Consider the following 26443-nt stretch of genomic DNA (forward strand, 5'->3'; position numbering starts at 1 on the left):
AATTCTGATGAAAGAGACCAAAGAAGAACCAAATTTATGGAGATATTTTCCATGTTCATGAATAAGAGGACTCAATATTGTCAAAATGTCACTTTTTCCCAACTTGATCTACAGATTCAATTTAATTCTAATCAAAATCTCAGCCAGATATTTTATGACTATTGACAAATTGATTATAAAGTTTATAGAGAGATAATAGACCTAGATTAGCCAATTCAATATTGACATAGAAGAATAAAGTTGAAGAACTGACCTAACTCAACTTCAAGATTTATTATGAATAAATATCAACTAATATACTTATTATTTATCTGTAGCAATTGAGACTGTGGTACTGGTGAGAGAACAAACAGACCAGTGCAACAGAATAGACAGCTCAGAAGTAAGTGGAAATATATTTAACTGATCTTTGACAAAGGAGCAAAGGCAATACCATGGAATAAAGATAAATCTTTTGGACAAATGGTCATGGAACAACTGAACATTCATAATCAAAAAAGAAAAGCACAAAGAATCTAAACATACACCTTATACCCCACACAAAAGTTAACTCAAAATATATCAAAGACCAAAATATAAAATAAAAAAACTGTAACATTCCTGAAAAATAACAGGAGAAACTCTATATGAGCCAGGGTACATCAATGACTTTTTAATACAACACCAAAGGTATAACACATGAAATAAATAATTGGTAAGTTTTACTTCATTAAAAAGGGAAAAATTTATGTTCTATGAAAGACAATGTCTAGAGAATAAGAAGACAAGCCACAGACTGGGAGGAAATATCTGCAAAAAGACAAACTAATAATGAACTATTATACAAAGTATATAACAAAACTCTTAAAACTCAACAAAAGAACACAAAAAACCTGATTAACAAATAGGCAAAAGACTTGAACAGACATCTCACCAAAGAAGATATACAGATGGCAAGCATATCAAAGATATTCAATATCGTGTCATTAGAAAACTACATATTAAAAGTGAGATATTACCATACATCTATTACAATGTAAAATCTAAAACACTGACAATGCCAAGTGCTGGCAAGGACAAGGAGCAGAAGGGAAATCTCATTCATTGCTACTGGGAATGCAAACTGGTAAAGGCACTTTCAAAGACAGTTTTGTCAGTTTTTTTTTCCAAAACTAAACATACTCTTAACCTAAGATCCAGAAAATGTATTTCTGCAAATGAGTAAAAAACTTATATCCATCACAAAAAAAAAAAAATACACACAAAAAAAAAAAAAAAAAAACTTATATCCACAAAAAAAAACCCCATACAAACATATGTTATAGCAGCTTCATTTATAATAGCTGAACTTTGAAAGCAACCAAGATGCCCTTCAGTAAGTGAATAGATATATTAACTGTGGAACATCCAAACAATAGAATATTATTATTCGGCACTTAAAAACAAAAAGAGCTATCAAGCCATAAAAAGACGTGGAGGAATCCTAAAATCATGTCACTAACTAAAGGAAGCCAATCTGAAAAAGCCATATTCTGTATAATTCCAACTATATAACATTTCAGAAAAGGCAAAACTAGGGAGACAGTAAAATTTTGGAAACGGTGGTTGATAGGGGTTAATGGGAAGAGAGGATTGAATAGGTAGAGCAAAGAGGATTTTTAGAGTAATGAAACTACTCTGTATATTATAATGGTGGATACATGTCATTTTTCAAAACCTAAAAAATGCACAACACCAAGAGGCTAATGTAAAATATGGACTTTGGGTGATAATGATGTGCTAATGTAGGTTCACCAATTGTAACAAATGTACCCCTATGTTACAGGATGTCATTAGTAGATATACGGGAGCCAAAGGTGGTAGCAACTCTCTGAACTTTCATTTCGATTTTTCTGTAAATCTTTCACTGTGCTAAAAAGTGAAGGTTATTATTAAACAAAAAAACAAACAAACAAACAACAAAAAAACAAAAACAAAAACAAAAAGTAAGCTTCCCAGGAAGCTTTCCCAAACAGTTTTGGGAAAGTTGGGGCCTATCTAGTCCACTCCATTGCATGGATGAGGCTTTACTTAGATTGTCCTACACATATTGTGAGGCATGAATAAAAAAAAGGGGGGGGGGATCCCTGGGTGGCTCAGCGGTTTAGTGCCTGCCTTTGGCCCAGGGCACGATCCTGGAGTCCCGGGAACAAGTCCCACATCGGGCTCCTGGCATGGAGCCTGCTTCTCCCTCCTCCTGTGTTTCTGCTTCTCTCTCTCTTTTTCTCTCTCTATCATAAATAAATAAATAAATAAATAAATAAATCTTTAAAAAAACAAAACAAAACCCCAAAAACCAAAAAACCCACTTATATAACCTTTTTTTTCTTTTTTCTGGAAGGGAAAGATTAAGCTTTTATGCTTAACTGAAAGATAAGAAAAAGCACACGAGTAGTGGGGAGGAGCAGAGGAAGAGGGACAAGCAGACTCCTCGCTGAGCAGGGAGCCAGACATGGGGCTTGATCCAAGGCCCTTGGGACCATGACCTGAGCTGAAGGCAGACGCTTACCTGACTGAGCCACCAGGTGCCCCTTACCCTTCTTTTCTCATTCACAAAATGACTTATACAAACGGTCCCTGAACATGTATAGTCTCTTAATCCATTGTACAAGTCTTTCCAACACATCTACAGATGTGCTGACATTGAAAGACCACTTCAAAGAGCACCTTCATCCAAACCTCATTTGAAAGATGAAAAAAGGGCAGCCCCGGTGGCGCAGTGGTTTAGCGCCGCCTTCAGCCTGTGGTGTGATCTTGGAGACCCTGGATCGAGTACCACGTCAGGCTCCCTGCGTGGTGCCTGCTTCTCCCTCTGCCTGTGTCTCTGCCTCTCTCTCTCTCTCTCTCTCTCTCTCTCTCTCTCTCTCTGTGTCATGAATAAATAAATAAAATCTTTAAAAAAAAAAAGAAAGATGAAAAAAAAAACAATGTAATTTCATGGCCCAACCAATTTAGAATTTGTAATAATTTCAGAAATAAATTTACTATGTCCTCTGTATTCAAAATTCAAGCATGTGCCACAATTCAAGAATTCCACATTTAGGATGTTAACTGTATATAACACAGGCCAATTATAAATAATAGCAAGTTTTTCATTTGTCTCCTTTTTCTAATTATTACTCATGCATATGTGTTATGACATGAATACTGTATCAAATTGCACCTCTTTTGTACTGTGTCCTTTTATCTATTTTAGATAATACTGCTTGTTCACATATATTAGAATAATTTGAAGAGGCTTAGCTATGAATACCCGCATCACAACGGAATCTATGCTAAGTATATTTTAATGGTCAATTACTTTGCCATCCTGCAGTAGAACAAAGGTGTCCACATGATAATAATGTCCAATTAATTTTCTTAAACTGGATAAGATGACTACAAAGGAAAAAGAGACAGCATGTCCACAGATTGTCTTGAAGCCCTTTCCAAATATATGTATGGATAAATAAACAAAGGAAGAATATCTGATTTTTTTTTTTGAGGCTCCAGATAAAAATCATCAAAGGAGATGGCATACACAGAAACCCTAATAGCCAGCTAGTGTATATTAAATCTCATGAAGGAGAGACATTACAAAAAGAGCAATAAGGAAAACCTAGCAGCACTGATATTTTATAGTCAACAATTTGGATGAAGAAGAGGAAGTCACACATATGGCAGTGGGTAGTATTCACCAGAAACAAACAATGATGCAATAGATGGCATAATCTCCATAGCTCTAAGTAACTGGCAAGTATACTAAGTGTACCAAGATGAACTTCAACAAAAGTTAAAATATATGCATGCATGTTATGTGTATGTCTGTCTGTAACTGGTTCCATATATGGAAAAGGCATAGTTGTTAGTTAACTGTAATGAAAAGAACAGTGAGGTGTCGGCAGTAAGAAAATTGATATGATCTTCAGCTATGCTAACTAAAGGACAGGTTCCAGGATGAGAGAAGTCATAGTCCTTCATTGTCAGCCTATCTTCACAATACTTAATTTTCTGAGTTCAGTTTCATTTTTTAAAAAGATTTATTTATTTATTTATGATAGACAGAGAGAGAGAGAGATTGGCAGAGACACAGGAGGAGGGAGAAACAGGCTCTGTGCCGGGAGCCCAATGCGGGACTCAATCCCGGGGCTCCAGGATCGCGCTCTGGGCCAAAGGCAGGCGCTAAAACCACTGAGCCACCCAGGGATCCCCGGAGTTCAGTTTCAGAGGTCCCTTCTGGTTCACAGTTTCTTTAACTCTAAACCTATAAAAGTAAAGCCAAAATAATAGATCTACTTTAATTACCAAGTTGAAAGCAGGCAATTTAGCAACAGATGAAAATAACTTGTGACTATATTATGCTTTTTTTCAAATGCTGCTTAAGACTTCTATTTGGTCATGATGCTTAGCTGTTTAATATTTGATTAGGAGAACATACTGGCTTCTCTAGTTTCCTCTGTTTCCCGGAATGTTCTAGTAGCAATGCTCCTTTTGTTCAGAGAAATCAGGTTGTCATATCACATTGCTAGTTCTGTTATAAAGTTATTTTTAACATTTATTTCAAATAAACTGTGAAGTAACAAATTTCTTATATCTTTTGGGTTTAGGGTTGAGATGCTAACTTCTATGACTTTCTCCGCAGAGGATATAACCCTGCCTTCCCTCAGCAAAGTGAGGTCTATTTCCCACAAAGGCAGGAAAAAGCTGGTTACTGATAGGGTCCTCTTGTAAAAGGTAAAATGTGAATGTTCTCTTTTTTAGAGACTAAAATGGAAACAGAATTCATGGGAGTAAAAAGAGAAATATGGCACACTGTAAGCTTGGGTGAGTTCTTGGTGGGTCTCTGTAATGCTACCTGCATGATTCAGTTTCTCCTCAATTTCCTTCTGTGGCAGGCCAGCTGTACACATAGTCATCTGTTGGTCTGGGCAAGATTTTATGAGATGTGATGAATGTAAGAAATATTAGGAGTACACTAGGAACCACAGTTGTTATGCCTTGCTGCATTTTTAATGGCTCCTTAAAATCAGAGGCCACTACACACAGCAGCACATTTAGACAGGAAACACTGCAATTATCTGGCTTCACCACTCCATTGCAGATCTCCTAGTACATTACAGTTTATAAGCCTAATAGACAGTCATCACCTTTGGCAATGCTTCCACTTGAGAACAGCCACAATCTAGATTTATTACAAGAGAGTTAGTTGTCAATGGAGACTAATAGGTTTTGTTTTCTCTCTTTTTTCATTTTGTTTTTGTTTCCATCCTACAAACCAGATACCAAAGATTTCAGAGCAGAAATTAAGTGTAGTATAAGGCAAGTCCCTTTAAACATGACTGTTAGTGAAGCTAATTACTACAGGAAATTTGGAGATCATTCATTAGCCTAGTAAGCGAATTAAAGTTTGTTAACAGTGATTTATAATGCCAAGCCTTGGGTAACTGTGCTGGTCTTTTCACATGTATGTGTATAGGACCTGACAGTTTATTAACTGTGTTAAATCTAAACAGCTTGTCACCAGGGTGCTTTTGTTAAAACGACATTGTATTTTAAATGGATAAACATTTTTACACGAGCAAAATGCATTTTAAATGTTTGGCTTCTGAAGTCAAGTATTGGGAGATAAGTGAAGTGTCTCAAACTATCTAAGCTTCCAATAACTCTTGTTTACTGCAGGAGCTGAGTATAGGAAAATGTGACACTTGGAGTTAAAACAGCACTTTTCCTCTTTAACAAGCCCCAGTTGTGTTTTTTAACCTCTTTTCAAATGATACTCTTGGTGTTTCACAAAGCTCTAAGTTTCTTATGCAATGGATTGGGAGGCATCTAATTTACAATTTCAGGAAAAAATATTTTTTTTAAAGCAGTTAAGCAAAGGAATGAGTCCTTTGATCTGAGATTCTGATTGATCTAGTCCATCAAATTCTAGGGCAGTTATATCTATCAAATATGAAGGTTGTGTGGGTAGCCAGAGCAAATCTTGATATTTCACACTGCCTATAGCTCATTTTATATAATATAGCTCATATTCACTATTTCAACATTTCTATAATCTGGAAATCTTCAACAAGAATAAGATGACTTCTTTCAAGCCCGTGTCAGAAAAAGAAAAGGAAGGACAAAAGGGTGGGAGGGAAAAGAGGAAGGGGTGAGGGGGAGAGAGAGGGAGAGAGGAAGAGACAGACAGACAGACTTTTTGAATTCCATGGCAGTGGCCTGTCCATTCCATCTGGGATTTTTAAAGCACACTGCTAATAAGTCTTTCTCGAATCATCTCTGTGATACATTAGCTATAGAAGAGAAGAAGATTACATCCTGTATATTTCTATGTGCTAACCCCTGATTAACACAAATATAAAACATTATTCATTATTATTAATTTCAAAGAAAGACAGACTTGGCCACTCATTCAAAATGTGAATCTCTTTCATTGCTGGGCACTGGAGAGCAGTGTTCACTAAGCACTAGGGGACCATGGTCTTACATTGCTACTGTTCAAAGGAGAGCTAAGGGAGGCAGCAAAACTGACTGAAAGCATTGGTCCCACATGACAAACATTTAGGTGTAAAGGAGCTAGAATCATGGATCTTGGAATATTAGAACCAAAGACTCTTTAAGTAATGACCTAGTCCAGTCACTTGTAAAATCTTTTTCCCCCCAAATGATTTATTTTCTCCAAATCTGAGGGTCCAAGAAAGGGAGTTGAGGAGACAGGGAGACCTACTGGGCCAAGGGTTATTTCCCCACATCCATCAGGAGCAAATGGATTTTCATCTTATGTCTTCAATTAGACTTTGCAACAGTCAACAACAAAGATTCCTGTACACAGCAGATGTTTAAAAATACCTAGCCTGTCCCTGCACAGAAAGGTTGAGATGAGAGTGTTAAGGGGTTGGTGGTAACTGGAGACAACAACTGATCCTTTCTCATCTGATGATCTTACCAAATTTCTCAATTCCTTTATACTGCATGAAAAAGTTGAAACTAAAAATGTAGACACAGAAGACAACTGCCTCAGGGTGAACTAGAACCATCTCACTGTGGAGATTCTACAAATGATTACATACTCACCAGAATTCAACTTGTACTGTTCCTATAGTGAGGATATGTTGCTCATGGCTCACTGATCCTATTCTGAAAATTAAGAGTAATCACACCCAACCAAAAACAGAAAAAAAGAAATGGAAAGTACAATTATATTTTTAGTCTAAGGCCCCTGAAATTAGAGTTTACTGGTGACTATGCAGAGGAGTTGGTCAAAACACAGATACTTAGTTCAGGTATAAACTAACCCTCCAGGGTAACTAAGAGTTATTCTGTGGTTCCTAACCTTAACAAAAACACTTACTTAAGTGTAGCTTCAGGTTTTATTACTTTTTAAGAGACAATTGTAGTTCAGGGTAGTATTTTTAAAGGTTACAACACAAAAATATGTAAGTTTTTATCTTCATGAAGAGCAATTGATTTCGTTTAACCTTATGTTTCTCCACAGTAAATAGGTAGCTTCCAAATAATTAGTCATGTCCCAGCTTTTGAGTCATGGGTTCCAGTATTTTATTCCATTATTATAATAAAAAATTCATAAAAATATTTTTTGTATACTAAATATATATAAACATTTTAGTGGTGTGCTCACTTGGGAGATGGGGTACCTCTGAGGCCAATGTTTTAAGTCTAGTTTGGTGACTCACTGGGTAATTCTTAAGGGTCACTCAAGAAAATTATTTGTATAACCACATCTCAAAAATACTTTTTGATAAGTATAAGGCTGAGATTTTAGGATTCTCACATGGTATTACTTTTTTACAAGTTTTAACATAAATTTCAATTTGCATGGCCATGTTTTTTTTCCCCATTATTGGCCAAGTTTTTTAAACTACCACTCAAGATATATACAACTTAAACTTCTTTCTTTTAAAAAAGATTTTATTTATTTATTCATGATAGACATAGAGAGAGAGATAGAGACAGAGACACAGGCAGAGGGAGAAGCAGGCTCCACGCCGGGAGCCTGATGCGGAACTCAATCCCAGGACTCCAGGACTGCGCCCTGGGCCAACGGCAGGCACCAAACCGCCGACCAGTTTGGGGATCCCCTACAACTTAAACTTCTAATTGCCTACTCTAAATTCTAAACTCATTAGCTTTCTAAAATCAAATCTCTCCTTTCTGGGAATGCTATGCCAAGTAAAAGCAGCATCACAGACATTGATCCTGGGACTCATATCTTTCTCATCTTTAAAAGATCACTAATGTTAAAGTCTGGATCTACCCACAAATCACCTCATCCCCACTCATCCAATTCCTTTCCTGGCTTTGTTCCACATTCCCTGTAACTAAGCAACCTAAGGCTGACCTTTCTCCAGAAACATGATCCAGTCAATGCAATCTCACATGATAATGCCATTTCTCTGTGCTCTTACCTTTGCTACCTCAAACTTTGTTCCACCTTTTCTTTATCTGTTGAAAATCCAAGCATCCATCAAGTTCTGCACAATTAAGCCTCCTACAATTAATTGACCCTTATAAATACTCCCAAATGCTCTACTCACCCTTCTCATAGGACTGATCAGTTTGTCTTGTGTCAAACTCAACTATGTATGACTTGAGAGCCAAGCTTACATCTTATTTACCTTAAGAATGAAGAACAGATGTTTAATATATATTTGACAAGTAAAATGCACTGAACTCTCCATCTGGTGGGCTGTATTCTAACTCAGTCTTTACCAGTGAGTCCAAATGCCCTAACAACAACTAGAAATATCTGACGGAATTCAGATTTTTTTAAATTTTTTTTGTTTTTTTTTATTTATTTTATTTTATTTTATTTTTTTCAGAATTCAGATTTTTAAGAAATTTCCATTATAATGGAAACTCGTCAGTAAACAAATAATGGCCAATAATTCATTTACCCAGTTAATTATTAATAAATATAAATATTAGAGTCTTATTGGGAGACATGTTAAAATACTCAGCATCATTTATCTTTAAACATTTGACAGGTTTTGAGTAAATACTTGAGTTACAAAATTCTCTCCCAGCATTACCAGCAAGTACTGGCAAATGGAGAGGAAGATGACTTTGGATGGGGTTGCTGTCAAGGCCAGGCTGCATTTCTAAAGTTAAAACCTGGGAAACATTATAAAGTCAAAGAATGTTAGGTTCTCTGTAGAGCTCAAATCCTTTTACTTAAATGCAATATGTCAAAACTTTTAAAAGCATCACAAAGGCAGGAAAGGACCTGGCTTTAGGGAAGACTAAAGTACTTGAGAGGGACATGGTTTTTCATATCTGTAACCCATCACCTAGAACAATGTCTGATGGAGAAGGTACCTAGTACTTACTGAAAGAAAGAAAGTCAGAAGTGTCTGTTAGAAGCCCAATCCTTAAAAACAACAACAAAAAACCACATTATTCAAAGAAAAACAGGAGATAGTTCAAATGTCTATAGTCAAAAATTTAGAACAGGGCAAAGAATTTAATTCCTTTATGACCTTACAGCTCTGATGGAAAGCCACAGGTCAGTATTTTGCACTTGCTGCCTGTTACCAACGCTATCAATACAATTTCCTAAGTAATTCAGCTGTACAGGGAGGCAGTAATCACACAGAGCCCATTTTAAGAAGCGTACCACACCACAATTTCCCCTTTTATGTAATGTGGTAGTTTTAACATTAGGTAGAAGTTGGTTGGTTTCTTCGACAATCTTAAAGTATATATATATTTATATTTATATTTTGCTAGATGTTATGCAATTGAGGAGAATTAAAGTTATTAGTTGGTAGCCACTATGAAAAAATCTCTGGATCACTGGAGTTTACAAAAGCAGGATCTAAGCTATTTGAGACTATGGACCTAAGACACTTACAATCAAACCTGGAGAGATTGAAGATTATCCAGAAAAACAGGCAGAACAGATCACCATAATGAAGAAAAGCTTCCTTTACACCACGTATCAAGTTCAGCCTGACAAATCAGTCACCTCTATACCAACAGTAGCTACCAACTACTGGCATATGGGGTCAAGTGCTTATAAACAATGAATCCAAAACCTTCCAGTGATGACACATGAGAACACTGGCAACCAGGTGATATTTTCACTGCTCTCGTCACTCTCCTGACTTTAGTTACTTCATTCAGGTATGCTAGGGCATTCACTTTTATCCTTGGGGTCAGAGAACAGTAAATATGTGACACAACCTCATAACACCTGAAGGTGTAGAAAAAAATCTTTATCTTCCTAGCCTAACCTCAAGAGCTGTTAGCAGTCTTTAAATGCCTCAAGTCTGAGGGAGAAAATAAGCAAATGTCTTTAATGGACAAATTAAGCAACTGTAATACATGGACATCCTAGAATAGTTCATTCCACATCATGGTGATCACAGGATTATAGAGAATAAATTCCATATTTGTTGTTCACATATGGAGTAAAGTGGTATACAGCTAACTGAACAATCATAAGCTCCTCAGAAAGCTACAAGAATGTTCCTGACCTACAGCACAAATTTCAAAATTTACTTCTTGAATCACTAATTTCTGGTGGTAATCCTCTATGTACAACAACATTACACAGCCACTTAATGAGACCAAGTTCTGTCCATCACATGCTATAATGGGAATAATTTGCTATTAATGAGAACTGTTCTGTGTGCATTAAACATCTTGTCGCATTTAAAATTCACAATTCTATTAAGTGGGTACAGATTTACAGATATTAAATAACCTACCCAAGGTCACATACTAGTCTTCAGACCAGTCTGTCTCTAAGTTCTTAATTACTCACTATGCACAGTAACACTTCAAATACACGTATAAGAAGAGACTATAGTCCAAAAAATTTAAATTAAAATGTGTTCACTGCATTAACTTTTTTTTTTTAAGTAAAACCCTACACACTCCAACAAGTTTTGGTACTCTTGCCAAAAAAAAAAAAAAAAGAAAAAGAAAAAAAAAGAAAAAAGGAAAAAAGCAAATAGATTCCAACTAGTCTATACTTCCATTTATATTTAGAATATGAGCTGGGCATGAGTATGTAATGAATATATATGTGTGTGTCTCTGTGTGTATAACACCCACATTATTCAAAGGCTCCCAAAAATGTGAAAAGTTTGTTCCAATCTTTCTTTATTTTGTCTACTTAAAGAATCCTTTGCAATATGCTTATGTAAATACCGATTTTAGCTGCTGTTCTCATTTCTCAAATCTTCAGCTTATAAATGAAGTGGAAAAGTAACAGACCTAAGCAGACATCTTTGGAACACAAAACCAAAGAGATATAAACAAATACAACTAAATCAAAAACAAAGGATTCTTCTTTAAATTCTTTAACATCACTACTAATAAGTGGAAAGAACTGAAAGTAGAATATACTAGCTGTGGACAGAGTTGTACACAGGAGTGTGTGTGTGTGTCTGTGTGTGTGTGTGTGTGTGTGTGTACATGGGTGGGTATTTTATTAGCACACACAATAATCAGCATTTTACTACAGTTCACTAAAAGCTCTTTAAGAGGATAAATTCTAAATGAAAGGAAATTGGGAAGTCAGAGCAATATTGGGGCATGGGAGAGTATTTAAGAAAAATAGTTCTAGGTCGTTAGACCCAACAGGTGAGTGCCTTCAGTTATCTTATACCAGAGTTCACATTATGGTGCAATTGTTTTAATAATGAGTTGACCCTGCAGGTGAACTGCCTTTGTCCATACTTCAAAGAGATGCTGAAAAGAAGTAAGAGTCTATGTATCACCATTCTACTTACCTGATGCTGAACCTTCATTACAGACATAAGTAAAGGCTAATATGACATCACAGGTCATAAAGGACAATGTAAAGAATATGTTGACAGAAAACTCCTATATGTTGTGAATATACTATTTCCACTTAGAAGCATGAAACTCATCAATGCTGATGTTAGTACCTGAAACCAAGTGTTATATGTGATATTGTTGGCATGAAAATTGAAACAGAAGACATTTTTTTTATGAGAACTTGGCGATAATATCAATGATTTTGCACTCTGATAACAAAATAAACCCATTATTGGAAACACATTCTAAGTAGAGCATTTTTGTCATAGTTCAGAGCTGAATATGCATTTGGTACATATTTTTTTCATGTAAGCAAAGTAATACTAAGAGCAATTTTACCAAAGAACAAACTTGTATACTCATCTAACATTGTGTGAATATGAAAATCATTTTAGATTCGTAACTGCAGACTCTTTCCTCATAAGAACTTATTATTAAAGAGTAAAAAACACTCCTGGAATTAGAAAAATAAGTGACAAAAATAAAAATAAAATTCTTGATGTTTCTACAGACTTTCTTCTTTCAGGGCTATCATACTGACAATGAGAAAAATACTAGAGTGTTCAGTCTCGAAATGATCAAGGGCTAAGTTAGTGGTTTTGGCCTTGTTCTACTGAAGAAAGCCAAGAGGGATAATTTAGCTTTTGGACAGAGAAGAGACACTGGCAGCCTCCAGATTTTACTTCTAGCATCACAACCCACATCCAGCCTGGTGTGAAGACATGGCAGATGGACTACTTCTGTTATTTCAACTGCTTCAGCATCCTGCTTGTTTCTGTAAGCATGAATATTCAGCCACATTAAGGAACAAGGATAAGCGTGCTGACTGTATTAAGCAGGTACCAAAAAACCTTTATCCTTATCTGTTTTCTCTGCATTATCACAGATAAAGATAAAAAAAAATCAACATTTAGAATATGCTACTTCTGCCAAGCTTGGAAAAGACTTATCATTCAATGAAATGATGCTGGTTTTCATATATTTAATGTAAATGTATGAAGAGAAATCCATGGGCAGAAGAAAGCCAGCATAATTAGCATTTTAGGGGGAAGAAATTTAAAGGCAACTAAACTGAATCAGTAATTATTTTCCACTTTATTTTCATGATTTCATTATTTTTTCAGAAAATGCTGAGCAGGCATTAGAGTATCAGTGTTCATTATTCAGAACACAAATCAGATTCCTTTAAATACCACAAAAACCCTCCACTCTAGCATGCTTCCCTATTTTGTAAATAATGCCTATCTGTAACTCTTTTATATTTATATTTTGAAAAGGATTATTGAATCCAAAAAGGGTAATTTTGCTATAAATAAATGAAGTGACAATTTCTCTATGAGAAAATTATCTATGAGATAATCCCTGAGGTATGACACCATCTTCACCCCTCCCAAAGGACAGAGAAATGTCTAGAAATAAGATAAAATATTTATATTTGCTAAAATGAGGAGTTCCATGATCGCTCAAAGGAAATCTAAAAGTTACATACTCAGACGGTAAGGGAAAACATTCCTTAAAACACTACCTCTCATTAAAAATATTTTTTAAAAAGGCAATTCACTGTGTAATATATATATATATATATATATGTTCTTTAAGAGATATTAGAAATGAGTAAAACCTTCAATGTACAATCTGAATTCCATCTTCCACATGACACTTCTCACCAAAAAAACACAATTATGTAGGAAAGATGGCGTGAGCCAATCAGGTTTCCTTTACACTGCCGGGGAAGGAGGAATTGCCCTGGGAAAGACATCTACATCTCAGACTGACTTACGATCCTATCCCCAATAGCTCATATGCATTTTAAAAATATAATAATCCTGATGAAAGGATGTGTATCAGTCTGCTCTTTAGGACTGAGAAGGGATTTCTCAGATTTTTTTTTCCATATCCTAATGAGTGAACATTATAGAAGCAAATCAAGGCCAACGCAAGGCACACATGTGAAGTTGAGATAAACTTACGAAGTAGCCTGTTCCCAAGCTGGAAGGAGCTGAACTCTGTAATAAAGCATAAAGACAAAGTGGAAAATCAGCAATGGTTTTTAACACGTTCCAATCCACACAGCTCATTAGCAGCCCTTTGCGGGTATTGCATCGCTACATCACATCACTAGTGTATGCTGCCCCTTGTCATCTGCTACTGATACAAACACCGTGTTGGCTTAATTTTCCCCTTTACTTCTCTCAACAACTCAGAGATGCTAACGTGCTATTTACTGAATTCCAAGCTTCTGCGGTGGACGTAATTGCCAATTTATTTGACAGGCAGCTGGGTAATGAATTAATGATGGCATTTCGCCCTGCACTGAGACTAAACAGACACGCCATCAGCCTGCCTCCCTGACTTGCTGACATTCAATGCCCTGGTCTCAAGCTACTCAGTTTTGTGGCCGCAAAGGGGCAGGCAAGAGGAAAAAGCCCAGACTGACTTGAAAATGAAAGCCCAGTGGGTTTGGATGACTTTTCCAGTGTATGACCTACTTGCCAGTTTATTCCCTAAAGGCACCAGTTAGTACACACAGAGTGCTTTTCAAAAATGAGACATTTTGTAAACATAATTAGTAGAATAAAATGAAAAGAATGTGTGGGTAAAGGGAAGCAGTGAAAAGCACCATTTTCCTGAAGGTTTTAGTCATAAGAATTATCAACTTAGGCTTCCATAGTTCTGATACTCAGAAAACAACAACCACAAAATAATAGTTCTGAAGGGTTTGCAGGGCATCACTTCTTTGGGCAAAGAGCCCAAAAAGACAACTTGTTTTTTGTTTTAAACTTGTCTATGATTCATGTTTGTTTGTACTTAAAAAAAATCTCATTACAAGTTTTAAAATTTTTAGTTTCCTTTTAGTGAATAAGAAAGGTCACAAATAAGCTCAAAACAAAAGCAATGCTAGTGATGGGGTGGTCTTCTGGTCTTGGCTTGGTGTTTTGCATGGATCAGGTGCTATACCTTCCCTGGGGTGAGTTGACTTCCACTCCCAAGCAGTGGTTACTCAGTTTACTTCTAGCTCTTCCACCCAAATGTCCTGTCCCTGCTTTGCAAACTATAGGTAGCAGGGACCATCCGGTTAAGTCATCACTGCTTCCCCAGTACTCAGCACAATGCTTTGCACACAGGATGCACGTAACAAGTATTTGTTTAATTAATGTATAAATACATGAGAGATTGGATTGTATAGGGGGAAAAAAGGATTAGGTGAATGTAGCATCTCCAAAAATACAGTACACGTGAATTCTCTTGATTTTAAACTGTTTTCTGAGAAGGAAATACAGTGCTCTAAGTAAGTATCAACAGCATCCATATCAAACAAGAATAGTATGCTCCAGGGCATTCCTAAATGCACTTCCCAAAGCAAAACTTTCTTCACTTAGGTAGGTGTTTCAGACAGGCTCAAGGGAATAAAGGACAATAGATGTGTGATCTTGCACACTGGATTTGATTTTAAAAAGTCTTGCTGCATTCTCAATCCCATAAATGGTAGGCAGGGAGATCCACAGTAGCTATGGAGACAGCTCCTCATAGCAGTGATTAGCCATATAACAGCATCACCTGTTTTTGGCAACCAAAGCCCTCCACGGAGTAGAGGAAGGCAAAAGCCAACTTAGGTCTCCACCACCCTAGAGTTATGCCCTGGGGAGGTAAACTTGTTTTAGGATGAATTATTCAGAATCAACATGGGACTTGTTTATTTCAGGGTTTTCCCCCTTCGTGCAGATGTACTTTATCCACAAGCAGAGGTACCCCTCCAAACCCACCTCTCCACCTCCCCACACACATGTATCATCTTATTGTATACCAAAGAAAATTACATCCTTCAGGTTTCGGAAAACTCTGTTATACTCATTTTGCATATATATTGTACATTACTCAGGGAGCTGGGTGGAGAAGAGGGCTTTGTTGTGCATATTTGTTCTGGCTATTGTTTATGCAGGTCTGCCTGAATGAGGGAACAGTGGGTATCATTTCAATTTCTGATGTCAACATCAAATTACTTATTTAATTTCATGCCTGGCGAAGCATTGTATAGCTACACGCAGAATCATTTCACTTCATTTGTTATGCTGTGTTTTTGTGGCGATTGGCTTGCCTTCCAACTGACAGCTTTAATTACGACATGAATTTGATTGCACTGCCGAGGAATTAACATAATGCAACAAAGCATTTAAGCACCCTGCCTTATAACACCCCCCATGCACACACACAAACACAGACAGACACATGAAAGAACACAGACACTATATCCTCATGTACATTAAAAGTCCATTAGAGTTTCAGTATTTGCTAGAAAGCATACAGAAACTCATGGTCAGAGGCTACCCACATTTGTCAACACACTATACTCAATCTCTTTTTCTAAAGAGTAAAAAGTTGGAGGCATTAAGCTGTGATTCCTGAATCTGGCAAAAAACTGTAAAAAACCCTTCTAATCTACTTTACCAAACATCCACAGCATTGACATCTCTTCCCCTCTTACGCTGTTCTCCACCATATTTTTCTTGGCTAAATGCCAGCTCCCTTCAATCATTACTGGAAAATTTGAACAGAAATATCTTTGAAAGAGGTACCTCCTTGTCCATTTCTACAATCCTAAGAATGTGGCTATGGTCTTATATTTTAGGACATTATCCCTGGTCACCAACAAGACCTCCACCATCTGATACAGACAAAAGAAGTTCTGAGACCAGCCACAGGACAGAAGTTATGGTTTTACTGATAGCTCCAGTGACATACATACATCCTGTAGGCCTTGCTGGCCAGAAGGCCCAGAGCAGTGTCAATACGTATGCCTAATTTATGTCTAAATATAGATGCAAATATTTGATAGCATTAACCTTTCTCCCAAGTCAGAAATTCCACAAATACCTGAAAACCATGGGCAAAGCCAGATTATGCTACAAAAGTAGATACATGTCAGAGACAGAGATAGCTCTTCTATTGTTTGAAATGAATTTCTTAACTATTAAGTTACAGATGTACATTTAGGGAGTGGCACCGACTTCTCACATAGGAAAGAGACAGACTCCAAGAGGTCAAAGGGCTAGGAAAGCAAAGAGGTGGTGATGCCTTGACCACTGAACCATTTGATGGAATCAGGTTCATTTCAACTTTCTGTGTTCTCCTTGTAAATATCTAATGAAAAGGGGTCTTCTTGTTGTTTTTTGCTGTAGAAAGAAGACAAACTCCATCCAAACTATACAGTAAAAATTACCATAAAATTTAGAAAAGGCAAAGAGTTAAAAGCTTGTAAAACTAAAGAGATGTTTTAAAAAAGAATGCAACGACAAAAAAGTGTCCTTGATTAAAAGCATCTGAAATAATACTACATAACCATGTTTAAGCAAATACTTCTGTTGAATAATGAAAAGGGCTTCATTCTTACTTCCAAATGGCAGAAATGCCAATTCATTCACATTTTCATTGCACGAGGTAGAAACGAGAGGTATAGAGAGATTTAGAAAACAGAGCAAGAGGGATGTGTTTATCAGTGAGAAGACAAAGGATATGAGGAAAAGCCAGCCTGCTGGCCATCTGATACACGATTTCGGGGCTCATTATAAGCCATCTCCTGTTTCACATGTTCTTTTCATTCTGCTGGGTTTTCTTTTTTTCTTTCTTTCTTTCTTTCTTTTCTTTTTTTTTTTTTTTTTTAGGTTTGACCACTGCTCCAGCAATCTCTGCAAATTACACACCTCGATCTCATTATGTTGCAAAGGAGAGCTTTCTTACAAACACATTCTGCCTCAATCGCCAGGCTACATGGGCTGCAGAAATAGTAATGGGATGCACAGTTGAAAGACATTTTCCAGGAGGTAGTACATTGCTGCTGACATTCAAGTGTGCAAGTGGATATTCATTAAACGTTCATTCTAGTCTTCTTCACTGCTCCCCACCTGGCTTTCTTTCCATCTCTGTCACTAAGCTATTATTGAAGCTCCTCATTAAACTCATGAAGTTAACATCTCTGTTTTAAAATCTTACTTACAGCAAGGGGTTTCAAAATTGATTATCCATCTAAAATAGATGTGCTCCATTCATTAGACATCTACACAGAGAGGCCATGGCTACTGTTACAGTTCTCTGAGTATGGGATGGATGTGTACTCTACCCCTAGATGAGGATATGTGCTCTGACCCTAGGGCCAATTTAAATAGAATATTTAAAAATTATTCCACATCACCAATTATGTCTGACATCCTTGCCTACCCATCTTCCTGCTAGGCTTTTCTCTCTTGGGAGTAAAAAGCAGAGGATCATGCCAAGAATTACATGACCAAGTGCGTTTCTAGTAAAGGTCACAAAACAAGCTCATTCATGGATTTTCTGTAGCATATTAAAACACAATGACGGGGCAGCCTGGGTGGCTCAGCGGTTTAGCGCCGCCTTCGGCCCAGGGCCTGATCCTGGAGACCTGGGATCGAGTCCCATGTTGGGCTCCCTGCATGAAGCCTGCTTTTCCCTCTGCCTGTGTCTCTGCCTCTCTCTCTCTCTCTCTCTGTGTGTCTCTCATGAATAAATAAATAAAATCTTAAAAAAAAAAAAACATAATGACAATTTTAAAAACTTGAAATCTTAATCCTAGGAAATGTGCCTTGCAGAAAGGATTACTAATAGCTAATGAAGACACCAAATATATTTGAATAGGAATTACTACTAGGGGAATCCAAGTAAAAACAGGCCTACAATTAAAAACAGAAATATCATATAATCAATTTCACTACTGTATTTATCCAAAGAAAATGAAAACACTAATTTGAATAGATATATACATCCCTGTGTATACTGCATTATTTACAATAGTCAAGATATGGAAGCATCCCAAGTCCAACTATAGATGAAAAGATAAATAAAATGTGGTATATTTTCAATGGAATATTAATCAGTCATAAAAAAGGATGAGATCTTGACATTTGCGACTACATGGATAAACCCAGAAGGTATTACAATAAATGAGAAAAGTCAGAGAAAGACAAATACATATGATTTCACTTAAGTGGAATCTAAAAAAAAAAAAAAAAGAACAAACAAGAAAACAAGATGGACTTTTTTTTATAGATTTTATTTATTTATTTATGAAAGACACACAGAGAGAGGTAGAGGGAGAAGCAGGCTCCATGCAGGGAGCCTGACACGGGACTCGATCCCGGGACCCCAGGATCAGGCCTTGGGCTGAAGGCAGGTGCTAAACCACTGAGCCATCCAGGCCGCCCAATGAGATGGACTCAAATACAGGGAACAAACTGGTGGTTGTCAGAAGAAAGGCAGGTGGGGGTAGAAGAGACAAAATGGATGAAAGGTACACACTTCCAGTTATTAAATAAATAAATCATGGAGGTGAAAAGTACAGCATAGGGAATATAGTCAATAATACTGTAATAATGCTGTAGGGTGACACAATTTTGTGGTGAGGAGTGCATGATGTATAGAATCATCAAATCAATATGCTGTATATCAGAAACTACTGGAACACCATACGTTAATTACACTTCAAAAAATTCTCCAGACAAAAAAGAAATAAACAGGCAAATAAAAAATAAAATTGGCTCCTCAACTGAAAACTTTTATAATTTAGTACCAGAGAAGTTAAAAGAAAATAGTAGAAATTTTAGGGAACATGAAGGCTAGTGTAGGTGATATTTAGGGAAACGATTTGTTTTGCTTTTCTGTTTGTCATCATTCTTGTTAGTGACTGTTTTTGGTGTTTAATAAATAGATTTAATTAAAAAAAAAAAAGAGGGGGCAAAGGCATGAAGAAAGCATCAGGTATAGTCATGGACCCTTCCAGCTTCAGTTATCAACCCTCTGTTCCAACACACTTCACATGGTAACTGGCTCTCATCTACACTCAGTCCTTTCTGGCTTCTTTCCCTGACTGCATTCTTGGTCTTATCTTTATCTGTTGTTTCATATAAAGGGCAAATAAACATTTTAAAGCAAAAATTATAACAATATTTCTTTTACTATCTTCCAGGGGCTTTAAAAAAGAACACATAGTGGGTTGAATAGTGTAACAGCATCCCTCTAAAATTCATATCCATGTGGAACCTCAGAATAAGACTGTGAGAGTTAATTTTATGTGCCAACTTGACTAGGCGCCTGGGTACCCAAATATTCGGTCCAACATTATTCTGGGCATTGCCATGAGGGTGTTTTTGTATGAATTTGACATTTAAATTGACAGACCTAGTAAAGCATACTGCCCTCCCTAATGTGAGTGAGCTTCATCCAAACAGAACAGAAACAGAACAAAAGAATGAACATTCTCAGATTAAGAAAGAATTCTTCCATCTGATGCGTGCGAGCTGGGATAATGTTGTTTTTTTTTTGTTTTGTTTTGTTTTTGTTTTTGTTTTTGTTTTTTTTTTTTACTGCTTCCAGACTTCAATTGATAAGTGGATTCTTCCTGAGTCTTTGGACTGGAATTATGCCATCTTGATGACCACCAGGTCTTTGGACTCAGTCTAGAACTAACACTGACTTCCTTGGTTTCCATCTTGCTGACTACAGATCTTGAGACTTATTGGCCTCCATAATTGCATATGATTATACACACTATTGGTTCGGTTTCCCTTGAGAACTTTAACTGATATGATGACCTCATTTGTTATAAGTGCTACAGAAGTGAGCACTACAATGACCTTATTTGGAAAAAGGGTCTTTGCAGATATAATTAAATTGAGGTCATACTAGGTTAAAGTGGTTCCTAAATCCAGTGACTACTGTACTGCAAGAAGAGAGGACAACACATAGATAGGAATGGAGCAGAAGGCCAGGTGAAGACAGAGGTAGATATTGGAGGGATGTAATTATAAGCCAGGGAATACCAGATACTACCAGAAGCTAGATGAGGGATCACGGCCCTGCTGACATCCTTGATGCTGGAATTTTAGCCTCAAAAACTATGAGGTAATAAATTTCCATTATTTTAAGCTAGAGGTTTGTAGTCTTCCATTAAAGCAGACCAGGAGACTAATGCCATGCCTAGCCTCCTCAACATGCACTAGAAGACACCATGTGATCAGACCCTGTGCTCAGTCACTATATTCCAGTTGCACTGGCCTGTTTTCTTTCTTTCTGCACATGTCATGCTTGCTCTAGACTCAGACTCTTGAGCTTGTTGCTCCTGATACTCAGGATGCTCTCCCCACAGATCTTCACAGAGCTATTTCCTTTTCTTTATTCAGGCTTTGGTTCACACATCATCTACAGAAAGGCCTTATTCAATCACCGTGGTTAAAGTTGCAACACGTGTCCTTTCACCCCTCATTACTATTTTATCTACCTCATAAAATGTCTTCTATCAGGAATAGTTTTACTGTTTGCTCACAGGTCTGCTGTTTGCCTCCCCCAAAAGAAGGGAAGTCTCATGAGGACGTAGACTTCATCTTGCTCATCAGTCAACTTCAAGTGCACAGAACTATACCGGACACGTTTAAAGTATCCAAATATTTCTGGGCAAACTGCTGATGCATCCAGGAAAACACATAAATACATGGTTCTGGAATAGAACGGGGCAGAACCAAACTTGTCAGAGAAAAGGAAAACCCAACACAAATTTTTAAAAGAGAGAGAAGAGAAGAAACAACATCAACAGGACTGGATTAGATCAGATTTTCTTCTTAACTACAGAGAAACTGAAGGGTGATGTAGTGTGGCCCATGCTTGTTTCTTCCTTAAACAGCAGCAAGTCAACCTGGCACAGAGTAAAATCTCTTTAAAGGTTTGGGGTGAGGGTGGGAGGTAAGGAGGTTAGGACACATGCTTGCATGAATGAATGACGGCATGGTAGAACCCACAAACCTGGGGAGTTTTGGGGTATCTAAAAAAGATACAGAAACAATGCCTCAGCCAAGATGTTAATGGTCTACATGGCTTCATGTAGAATCGGGTCTACAACCCGATTAGAGAACACAGCACTTACCAGAATTCAATCCTTTTCAAGATTTCCTGAAATGTTTCAATTCCTTCCATGTCTTAAGCCCTTAAAAAGTATTAAATATTTTTCTCCCGACCAAAAATTCTACCCAAAACTCATTGACAGAGAAATGAGCCATATCCATACACTCATTTCAATAAAGCATTAAAGAAATTTGCTTCCATAGATGGTAGAAAGAATTTACTAGAGAAAGTGACATTGGAACTAGCAGAAAGGAAAAGAGAAAAGAAAAAAGATTAAAAAGAAAAAACAAAGATAGGAAGTGTATCCTATTTAAGAAAGTGCATACTATTTAAGAAAAAAAAAAAAACAAGGTTCAGAGGGACTAAGCATAAAGTACAGAGATGGGGAAGTAGAAGGATGGTGGGAAGGAAGATGAAGGGGAAGCTTCAGACTTCCTTGTGGATGGCTCTGCAGACACTCCTCAGGAGTGTGGACTTCATCCAAAAGTATCTTAAACAACGGAGTTTAATTGCAAGCCCAGATCTTGGGAAAACAACCGTGGAAGCACTATGGAGCACAGTGCACAGGACAGAGAGAAGAGGATGATATCAGTGAGAGGCCACAGCACTCCTCCATGTAACAAATCGTGAGGCTTCTAAAGTATCAGTAGTGTCAAGGAAAATGTAATCAGATTCAAATACCTCTTTACAAATACAGTCAACAGATAAAGGAAAGTCACTAACTAGACAAGATAAGTGAGTCAGAGGAAGTAGCAGAGCGTGACTCTGAGGATACTAGCTCTGGGATCCAACACCAGGACAGGGAAGTAAGATGGACAGTTCCAGTTTGAGAAAAATAGGTTGGATGGATGGATGGATGGATGGATGGATGGATGGATGGATAGATAAATAAAATAAAATAAGGAGACATGATATAGTGAGGATTTTATCTAAGAGGAAGAGTCATGATCGTCAATATTGAGACAAGCACGACTTGTTATATTGACACTTAAAAGGAATTCAAATTTAAAAGGGCAGAGGGGGGGATCCCTGGGTGGCGCAGCGGTTTGGCGCCTGCCTTTGGCCCAGGGCACGATCCTGGAGACCCGGGATCGAGTCCCACATCGGGCTCCCGGTGCGTGGAGCCTGCTTCTCTCTCTGCCTGTGTCTCTGCCTCTCTCTCTCTCTGTGACTATCATAAATAAATAAAAATTAAAAAAAAAATAAATAAAAGGGCAGAGGGGCTTCTAAATCTGAGGCAAAAGAAAGGATAAATATTTTTGAGCACAGTGGATGTGCCAAGAACTGTGCTACACTATTCAAATACACGGGGCCAGGTGATCTTTAAAAGAAGACCTACAACATAGGTGAAATTATTCACCTTTTATGGAAAAAGAAATCAAGACTTGGAAAGATCAAGTTCTTTGCTTAAAGTCACACAGATAATAAATAAACTGCTTTTAAAACTTGGTTTATTGGGACGCCTGGGTGGCTCAGCAGTTGAGCGCCTGCCTTCGGCCCTGGGTGAGATCCTGGAGTTCCTGCATGGAGCCTGCTTCTCTCTCTGCCTGTCTCTGCCTCTCTGTGTGTGTGTCTTTCATGAATAAATAAAATCTTTTAAATAAATAAATAAATAAACAAATAAATAAATAATAAATAAAGTTGGTGTTTTTGTAATGAATGCCTAGGATCAGTTTATATCTTGAGGATTTTATTGACTAATCACAATTTCTAAGTGAGTTTAGCCCTAAATCCTGACAACTTCTTCAGATATGAATCTTTGTGTAAGTCAGAAGCAATACTGTCTCTCTTGAATAATTCATCATGAATATTTATATACTCAATTATTCCCCTTAACTTTTTCCTTAGTGACTAATCTAAACAAGTTACTATGTCTCCTTGATGTGGACAATCTAAGAGTCCTTATAGACAATTATTCCCTCTGGCAATACAGTTTGGGAATACGTAATTTAGAGAAGCCAAGCACATTTGGTTTTAAAGCTTTACTCATGAGTCAAACACTCCAGCTATGCTGGAATTCTTTTTTCTTACTCTTTTTTGCCTGTCCAGTTCAAAATAACTAAGCTAGAATAATATAATATCTTTATTAGCTACACTTGGGAATAAATCTCAATTGTCAAAGCTTCTAAAAATAACTAAAGTGAATTTTTTTTATTTTTTATTTTTTTCTAAAGTGAATTTTTAAAGGGGAATTTTTATCTCCGCTGAAAAACCAGGAGTGGGCAAGATGGACTAAATGGACAAAACCTTTCTTTCTCCTTTAAACAAAACCTTTCTTTCTCCTTTAATGTATAAGAAAGTATTTATGAAATCTATTAAAGCAATTATTATTTCTGTTCACTCCCAAAGTATTTGATGTGATTACACATGTATATAAATTCACCAAACGGTATTCAGCTATCAACTTCATTGTATCTGAAATGCAGAAGAAACTCAAAATGTATAAAGGAAAAAATAAATTATGGAGTCAAAAAAAAAAAAAAAAACAACCCATGAACTAATAAAGCTCATGTGCTTCACACTTAAAAAAAAAAATACATTCTCCCACCTAAGAACAACAAAAAGAATCAGACAAATGTATAAGAAAAGGATTTTAGAAACTGAGCAATAATGACCGCAAGACCATGATCAAGGGAAGACACATGAGATGACCCTGAAAATAGCCCCAGCTTACTGCCTGGAGAGAGTTTTCACGCCATGGTGGGGTCATTGAGGGGTGGCCCAGATAGAGCCCAGAAGTACTCCTGAGTTGGGAAGACAGAGTTGATAACTGAAGGAAGCCAAAATGGCTAGAATTTGTGAAGGAGAAAATGGGAGAGAAGAAAGCTTCACAGGGACAGATTCGTGCAAGCTGCAAAAAGGTTGCCTCTGGTCCTCACCTGAATCCAGAACAGCACTTTCTGTTAGAGAGAAGGACCCCAAGCAAGGGGAACACCCACTGGACAGGAGCAGGCGGTCAATCCCCAGAGCTCACTCCCACAAGGCAGAAAATTGCTGGTATTGCCACCAGCTGGCAAGGTTTAGAAAAAATCATGTAATCCATCAGGAATTAGGCAGAGTATTCAGCACTGGGGGAAAAATTAGCTTTAGCCTAAAGGCTGTTCTGGTTCCACCCAAGAAAGCATAAAACAAACCTCAGAAAAATCATACTGTTTCCAAATGACATAATTGCATCCCAGAATAAAGCTCAAGAAAATTTTTAGAAACCAAAAATATACGGCACCCAACAAAGAAAAACTCACAATGTTCGTCATCCCCCCAAAACTGTCAAGCCATGCAAAGGAGACAGAATAGAATAATCCATAATGAGGAGAGAAACCAACCAACAGAAACAGACATGGCAATGATGACACAGATGACTTGATTAGTAGACTGAGGCCTTAAAATAGTTAATAACTATTTTCCATATGTTCAAGGAAGTAATGAAAGCACAAGCATGGTAAAACCACAGAACAAAACGAGTAGTGGTCTTTCACTCCACCTCCTCATTCTCTGAGAGTCATTAAAAAAACTAGTTACTAATTCCCTTTTTAAAAAAGTAGGGGTATTTTGTTCTTCAAAATGCTGTGTGAGTAGGTGTTGCCTTGGTATCCAAAAAAATCATTGTGTAGCTTGACTTCTCAAAGGCTTTCATCTCAGCAGACTTTGGATGGCAATTGGTCTGAGGTTAAGAATTTGCAGCCTTAGAACTGCTCATGCAAAGAAATTCAGTGGCTGGAGGTCCTGGAACATCTCACTAAATGCCAGCAACTTCTTTTTTTTCTTTTCCTTTTTCCCTTTTTTTTTTTTTTTTGTCCTTTCGCCTACTTTCATATTTGTTATGTTGATACTGTTGATATTATTGATATTATTGATACTGTTGTAGCAAAGGTATGAATTTTATAAATTTTTTTTTTTTTAAATTTTTTATTTATTTATGATAGTCACAGAGAGAGAGAGAGAGGCAGAGACACAGGCGGAGGGAGAAGCAGGCTCCATGCACCGGGAGCCTGATGTGGGATTCGATCCCGGGTCGCCAGGATCGCGCCCTGGGCCAAAGGCAGGCGCCAAACCGCTGCGCCACCCAGGGATCCCAGGTATGAATTTTAATAACTAATACACAACATGAACTCAAAGTATTGCATGCTGTTCTTGACATTATATGGTTACAGCACTAATTTTTTTTTCTACATTATTCTACTGTGGTAAGTATATATATAACAAAGTCTGACATTTTAAGCCATTTTTAAATGTACAACTGAGTGGTATTAATTACATTCATAGCACTAGGGATGTAAGTTTTCAAAACTATTTCATCATTCTGAACAGAAACTTTGTAACAATTAATGACTCCGAATCTCTCATATTATCCCACTCCCATGACTGGTCCCTGGTAACTCATACTCTACTCTTTGTCTCTAGGAATTTGCATATTCTAGGCTCCTTATATAAGTGGAATCAGGCAATATTTGTCTTTTTATGACTAGCATCTTTCACAAGGTTCATCTATGTTGTAGCATGCATGAGAACATACCCCTTTTATGACTAAATAATATTCCATTGTCCATATATGCCACTTTGTTTATTCATTTATCTACTGATGGGCATGGGATGTTTCTACCATTTGGCTACTGTAAGTAAAGCTGCAATAAAAATTGGCATATAAATATCTGAGTAACTATTTTCAAGGTGGTGGAGTATATACCTAAAAGTAGAATTGGTGGGACACAGATAATTACATATTTAGTTTTTT

The 26443-nt window shown here is 37.1% G+C and overlaps 1 protein-coding gene across 4 annotated transcripts in view; it reads right to left on the minus strand.

Annotated features, from left to right (window-relative positions):
- Positions 1 to 26443, minus strand: part of AUTS2 (activator of transcription and developmental regulator AUTS2) — a 1147829-nt gene that overhangs the window by 601636 nt on the left and 519750 nt on the right. For 3 of the 4 annotated variants that reach the window (XM_041749188.1, XM_041749189.1, XM_041749187.1), the window contains exon 4: positions 13776 to 13811. The exons of the other annotated variant lie outside the window; for it this stretch is intronic. In XM_041749188.1, coding sequence (XP_041605122.1) covers positions 13776 to 13811 — 36 coding nt within the window. The remainder of the gene's footprint in view (positions 1 to 13775; positions 13812 to 26443) is intronic. 4 annotated transcript variants of the gene reach the window in all.

The sequence above is a fragment of the Vulpes lagopus genome, chromosome 3 (genome assembly GCF_018345385.1).
Source record: "Vulpes lagopus strain Blue_001 chromosome 3, ASM1834538v1, whole genome shotgun sequence".
Taxonomy (NCBI): Eukaryota; Metazoa; Chordata; class Mammalia; order Carnivora; family Canidae; genus Vulpes; species Vulpes lagopus.